The following is a 5,889-nucleotide window of genomic DNA, read 5'->3' as shown; positions in this document are numbered from 1 at the left end:
GGCGGGAGGGGGGCTGTTTCTCAGTATTGCTCAGAAATCCTGAATAATGATGAGCTGCATTTCCCAAAACTATCCGAAGTTGGTTAAATGTTACAACGAATGGTAACCAGATGCCGAAAATCGTTATTTCCCCGGCAGAGTCAGCTAGTAAAGGACAGTTGGGAGCTGGAAACGTGCAGCTTCTGAAATCTAGGCCTTTCCGTCCTCGCAGGGAGAACCGGCATCAAAACGATAGCGCCTTATGCCAGCGCCCTGCTGGAGGCGCGGCGTTGGCTGCGCTCGGCGGGGCCACTTCAGCCGGCATTGAGCTGTTCACACATGGCGCGGGAAACCCCTTCTCCTCTCTATCTGGAAGTTCCAGCCAGTCCCACAACTGTGCTCACCCCCACACAGCTAATATCCCCAGACCCCAACTCTACACTGAGAGCGCTCCTCCAATAGACACGCCCCCCCATCTCAAATGAGCTCAGAATGGGTCCCACTTAGGGCGTGGCCCCACTGCCGACACCCTCACTGCGCCCAGCCATGCTTGGCTTCCAGGGCTAAGCAGCCTTGGCTAAACACCCAAGGGGTGCGGGCCGGTAAGGGGGCCCAGCAATGGGTAGCGTAGAAGGCGCCTTGGGAATTCACTGAAAGGGACGTTGCTCCAGGGGTGCTCACACTGGGGAGGGGCTGGAGGTAGTAGAGCTGGAGGTGGGGCCAGCTGGGGGGCAGGCTTGGCCTGGGAGGAAACCCCAACCTCCCGGCGGGGTCCGAGAGTCCTCTGGGCTCCCCTGATCCTGGGCACCTCTACCACTGACTTTAAATAGTAGTTACTGCCCCCCACCTTGCTCCAAACTCTTCCTACGAAGCACCTGGTGGTGCGGAAGTTGTCGACTTTGGGTTTCCGGGGCATTTTCACGTGCAAAAACCACCCAGCTAACAGTCATCCATTTATTTCTATGAAAGTTGTGCCTCGTGAAGCTTAAGTAACCCACAACAAGAACCAAAACCTTTCCGGGCTCCCGCCATCTTGGGAGAAAACCCACTCCCGCCCCCCACCCAGGCAGCGCCCACGGCCTTTCCACAGCTTTGTCGCCCAAGGGCCAGCGGCCATGGACAGTCACTACCGCTCGCGGAGACAGCAAAGGCGGACGGGTCACTTCCGCAGGCCCTTCGCGTGCTGCTGACACCTGTAGGTGTGCCTGACCGCCTCCCCTTCGCCCCTTTTCTGCCAGGAGAGGTGTTCGTCGCCCAGCCTCCCCTGCAGCGAGTGTCATCCAAATGGTGACACATGAACCCAGGCTGCTGCTGGCTTTGGGGTGGCTGCCACTTGCTTTGTCAAAAAGGATGTGTCCCCTTGTCCCTGCGATGTGACATGAAGCTGCTGGCCGCCACCTCCTGAGCGTGACCGAAGGGCTGCGAGAATTGGGGAGCCAAGCGCTCCAGCCCCGGCCACCCCGCTGCTGTAACCCACGATGGGGGCTGCTCATAGGAAGTGTAGCCACCAAGCAAACTCGGGAGACTTCAGGTAAACACGCACCCTGGGGGTGCAGACCCCGGGGCACCGTGTCGGGGCCCTGGTAGGGGGAGTCCCAGTAAGGGGGTACAACAGTGGGCAAGGGTAGAGGGCGCCTTGGGAGTTCATTGAACAGACGTTGCTCCAGGGGGGCTCACACTGGGGGAGGCTGCAGGTAGTAGAGCTGGAGGTGGGGCCAGCTGGGGGGCGGGGACTGGCCCAGCAGCACCACCGAGAGCAGCAGCAGCAGCAGCAGGCCCAGGACTGGCGTGGGGATCAGGAGGTGCCGAGTGACCCTGCAGTGGAGGCAGACGGGTCAAAGAGGGGCCACGCCTGGCCAGCGCCCTCCTGGAGATGCCTCGGGGCACACCTGAGCCGCTGGGGGGGCTGGGGCTGCAGCTTGAGCTGGCTCCAGACCGGGCTCCTGGCTGCCACCAGCTCCTTCACCACTGGCACCAAGGCTCCCCGCAGTTCCGGCTGGGCAGTGCTGCAAGAGGACAGCAGGGTCTGTGCGGGGCTCCCGCACCGCCCCCAAGTCCCGCTCAGCCTGTGGCTCCCCTCACCTCTCAGGGCTTTCCAGGCCATCTCCCGGGTGGGTGGCTCCCTGAGGCATGGGGAGATCGGCCTGGAAGGACAAAGGAGACAAACTTGCGTCACTGTGTCCTGGCTTGGGAGAGGCCGTGGTTCAGTCCACGAGACAAAAGTGAGTGCCTGGAAAGGGGGGCCCGGGGGCGCAGAGCGTGTCCCCAAGCCGCAGAGCCAGGCTGGGCCCCAGGTCTGCCAGCTCCTGCTGTGTGTCCTTGGCAGCCACTCCCCGCTCCGAACCCCGTGTTCCCCACCTGCTGGACAGGGCCCCTGCCGGTGCCACCTCACCAGCCCCAGGCTGAGACTGACCCAGCAGGTGACAAACAAAACCAGCAGGGCTCCGGGCCGGATGGGGCTGGGCCAGGCTAGGGCTGAGCCTCCGCCATCTTCCCGGGAGTCTGGTCTTCTCCAGGCCCCGCCCCAGCGCGGGGGTATGGGGTGGGGGGTACCCAGGGCAAACCCCGCTTTGGCATAAAGCCCGAGAGCAGGGAGGCATCAGAGAGGTAAACACAAGACAGTCTCACATCTAGGAGCACGGAAGGAATCAGAGCGGCGAATGGACGAACCAAGCTGACTAGAAACTAGTGGATGTGGGTAGCTGAGACGTCTGAGGGGCAGAGGGGGCCCAAGAAAGGGGGCTCAGGGAAAGTGGGGGATGAGGGGTAAAGGTTTCAGTAGAAAAAGGCCCAAATACGCCCTGGCCGCCCTGCCACTTCCAGCCGGGCCCAGGTCTTGGGCTTCCCCATGTGGCCTCTGCTCCCTGGAAATGGCTGGGGCGGGGGGTGGGGCTGGGGGGGACAATTGGGGGCAATAAAACAGCTGGAGGAAAGACCAACCCAGCAGCCGTTCTCCGCCACTCTGCGGTACCTTGGCCTGGCCCTTCACCCCCCTCCCACCCTGACAGCTGCCAGTCCGGGAGGGGACCAGGAGCAGCTTCGGGTGGCTTTGGGGCGGGCGGCCAGGAGCCCTCTGGGACCCGAAAGGGCACAAGCGTCTGGGAGAGGGCCTGACGCAGGCCAGGCTCCCGCATTCCCTGCTGGGGGGCAGAATCCCGCCCGCCCATGCTCCCCAGCCGCCTGCACCCCGCCCCCTGGCCAGCAGAGGTGCGGGCCAGCGGGAGGGAGTTCCGAGGCTGGCTGGGGAGGGCCGGCCCTGCCGCTGTGTGGGCGCATGTGCGTGTGCATTTTCGCAATCTGGGGGTGTAGCTGCGTCTGTGAGGCTGTGGCTTGGCGGCTGAGCAAGGCTGTGTGTGCTTGGAGGTCCCCGGGGAACATTCTGGCCGCCCACTGGCCCGCAGGACTCCCCCACCCCCTGCACCGGCCATTCTCATTAGCTACAGCAGCGAGGCCTTGTTATCTCTGGGCCAAACGGTTTTCCTGTCTGCAGGGGAGTGGGTGGGGGCCGGGGGAAGGGCTGCAGCTTCAGGCTGAGGCCCAGAGTGGGGGACCAGGAGGGGTACCTACCAGGACCAGGGTCCCTGCTTCCTCTTCTTCCCTTGCGGGTAACCTGGGGCGACAGCAAAGTCACAGCAGCATGTTTCTCCTCTACCGCTTTCACTGGCGCACTGGGTCTGGGGGCCCCTTAAGCAGGCTCTTAGCCAGGCCCTGCGGATGGGTCTGTGCAGGGGGGTGGGGGCGGGGTGGGGGCGTCCTGAGGCCCTGGGAGCCATTCATGGCTGTCTAAAAGTCAGGTGAGTTTTGCCCAATTCTCAAGAGTCTGCGATTTCACCAAGGGGGGCGGGGGGTGAGCGTTGGGCAGCTATTTCATCTCCGGGGATCCCTGAGTGGAGGTTTCTGTCTCTCACCCCCAAAAGGCACCCAAGAATCACCTGAGAGCCAAAGGCCTGAGGAGACCCCCTCCTGCCCGGGTGCCGCGTCTTTCAGCGTCTGTCCCACGGGCCTCCTTTGAGGACTGGGCCTCTGGGCGGGAGAGTGTGACCCGGCCGTCCTGAGGCCCGAGCCAGCCTCTGCCCTCCTGGGCACCGCCGCCAAGCCCCACATGTGCTTCCTTGGGCACCCAGACCTCAAGCGCCCGCTGGAGCATCCCTAAGCCCCAGATGTCCGTGCCCCGGCACCGGAGCTCCAGCCCTCCGCTCACGGCCGCACCCTCGGGAGCCAGGCGCTTCGTCGACTCCCACCCAAGAAGGCGTCCAAGCTCCCGGCCCTGACTGGCCCTTCCTTCCCAGCTTCTATTACCTGGGGCCCCTTGCCCACCCCTCCATGTCCAGGTGCCCTCTGGCCACCTTTAGGGGCCACAGGCTGTCCCACGGCCCCAGTCCCAGTCTGTGGCCCACAGTGGCCGCAGCCTGCCCCCGCTGGGGCTGTGCTCAGCTCCTCCCCTCCCCTGGGGCCGCAGGCAGGTCACCGGCCCCCTCCTGCCCCATCTCAGCGCTCCCAGAGAGTCCAATTAGAGCCAGGCAGGCAGCCTCATTAGATGCTGCTGCCCGGAGCCCGCAGGGAGAAGGGGGAGAGGGCGGCGCCACAGGAAACCAGAGGCCCCGGCCTGGGCCCAGGGCGCTGGGTGCGGATGGAGCCCGGCGCCTTGGATCCAGAGTGGGAGCTGGGCTGGGGTCTGGGCTGCCGATTCCAGAGCCCCTGCCTCACCGGTCCAGCTTCCCTGGTGGCTGTGGGAGAGCTGCCACGGAGCAGCAGAGAGCAGAGCGGCCGCCTCCCCACCAGGTCTCTGGCTGCGGGCGTGTGGAGACTCGGCCCTCAGCGCCCATCTGGCTTGGGCCGGGGCTACCCCGCAGGTCTGGGTCAGGCTCTGTCCCCAGGCCAGGCGGCGCCCAGGGCAGGCGGGGTCTGACCCATCCCCTGGGCCCCTCAGGCACTTCCACCCAGGCTGGCAGAGGTGGCACAGGGAAGAGCAAGCTTCTTACCACATCAACTGCTCCTTCCTTCCTTCCGACTCTGCCTGGCCCCTTCTCTGTGGGGGAGAGCAGGTAAGGGCTGCCGGCTGTCACACGTGCAAGAAATTACTTGGCCCTGTCCTCTTCTTATTCCACCAAGCCCAGGAGCCCAGGTTGACCAAACGCCTGGAGACGCCCCACCTGGGAGTCTCACCTGGGCTCAGGGCTCAGCGCCTCCCCACGGAAGCCAGGGTTTCTCCCGCGATCCTAGACCTGAGGCGGTGGCCCGCCACCTGCTCTTCCTCAGAACCCAGCACGTCTGTCTCCTCCTTGCTGTGGTCCCAACCGTCAGCGCCACCCTTTCTTGCACGTCGCCCTGAGTGCCACCCTGTGCACCACTGCCTCCAGGACCTCACGCGAGCCTCGCTGTCGAGCCCCAGCCCGCCCGCTTAAGGCCCATCTCCCTGCGCAGTTCTCCCCCCACCCTCTGTCCGTCCGAGGCCCCGGCCTGGCTCCGGCCTCACCCTCTCCTGGCCCTCAGCCCAGCCTCCGCCCTGGCCTCCCAGCTGTGTGCCCACGTGGCCCAGGGGTCCTCCTGCTTCCGGAGCTGTGTGCCCTCCTAGTCCTGCAGCCTCTTAGCTGGCCCGCAGCTTCACCCCACCAGTCCCCCCACGCTTACGGGACTCCTGACCCCCGTGCTCACGTGTCCTCCTTGTGGGGCTTCAGGCGGAGGCGCCGCGTCCTCCCCGGCCTCACTGACCGCGTCTTCCCATTGCCACACGCCGCACAGAGGGCTGCCGAGGCCCAAGGCTGCCACTTCCTGTTGCCAGAGAAGTTGTTTCTCAGGTCGGGAGGGCCACGAGAAGGCAGACGGTGAGGGCAGCGGTGGGAGGGAGGCGGACAGCAGCTGCCTGGAGGCTGCTGGGCAGTGGTGGGCGCAGGACAGAGCCGGCCTGAG

The 5,889-nt window shown here is 65.1% G+C and overlaps 1 protein-coding gene across 1 annotated transcript in view; it reads right to left on the bottom strand.

The window, feature by feature from the left end:
* Nucleotides 1–928: 928 nt before the first annotated feature.
* The window catches only part of CCDC155 (coiled-coil domain containing 155), a 15,735-nt gene continuing 10,774 nt past the window's right edge, over nucleotides 929–5,889 (bottom strand). Inside the window, exons 12-17 of the mRNA XM_012733503.1 lie at nucleotides 5,635–5,852; nucleotides 4,962–5,038; nucleotides 3,547–3,601; nucleotides 2,062–2,123; nucleotides 1,869–1,985; nucleotides 929–1,794 (exon numbers count right to left, since the gene is read on the bottom strand). Of these exons, the coding sequence (XP_012588957.1) occupies nucleotides 1,653–1,794; nucleotides 1,869–1,985; nucleotides 2,062–2,123; nucleotides 3,547–3,601; nucleotides 4,962–5,038; nucleotides 5,635–5,852 (671 nt within the window). The 3' untranslated portion in view covers nucleotides 929–1,652. The remainder of the gene's footprint in view (nucleotides 1,795–1,868; nucleotides 1,986–2,061; nucleotides 2,124–3,546; nucleotides 3,602–4,961; nucleotides 5,039–5,634; nucleotides 5,853–5,889) is intronic.

The sequence above is a fragment of the Condylura cristata genome, unplaced genomic scaffold, assembly GCF_000260355.1.
Source record: "Condylura cristata isolate star-nosed mole 26May11 unplaced genomic scaffold, ConCri1.0 scaffold00041, whole genome shotgun sequence".
NCBI lineage: Eukaryota > Metazoa > Chordata > Mammalia > Eulipotyphla > Talpidae > Condylura > Condylura cristata.
This window is presented reverse-complemented; position numbering and strand designations above follow the sequence as displayed.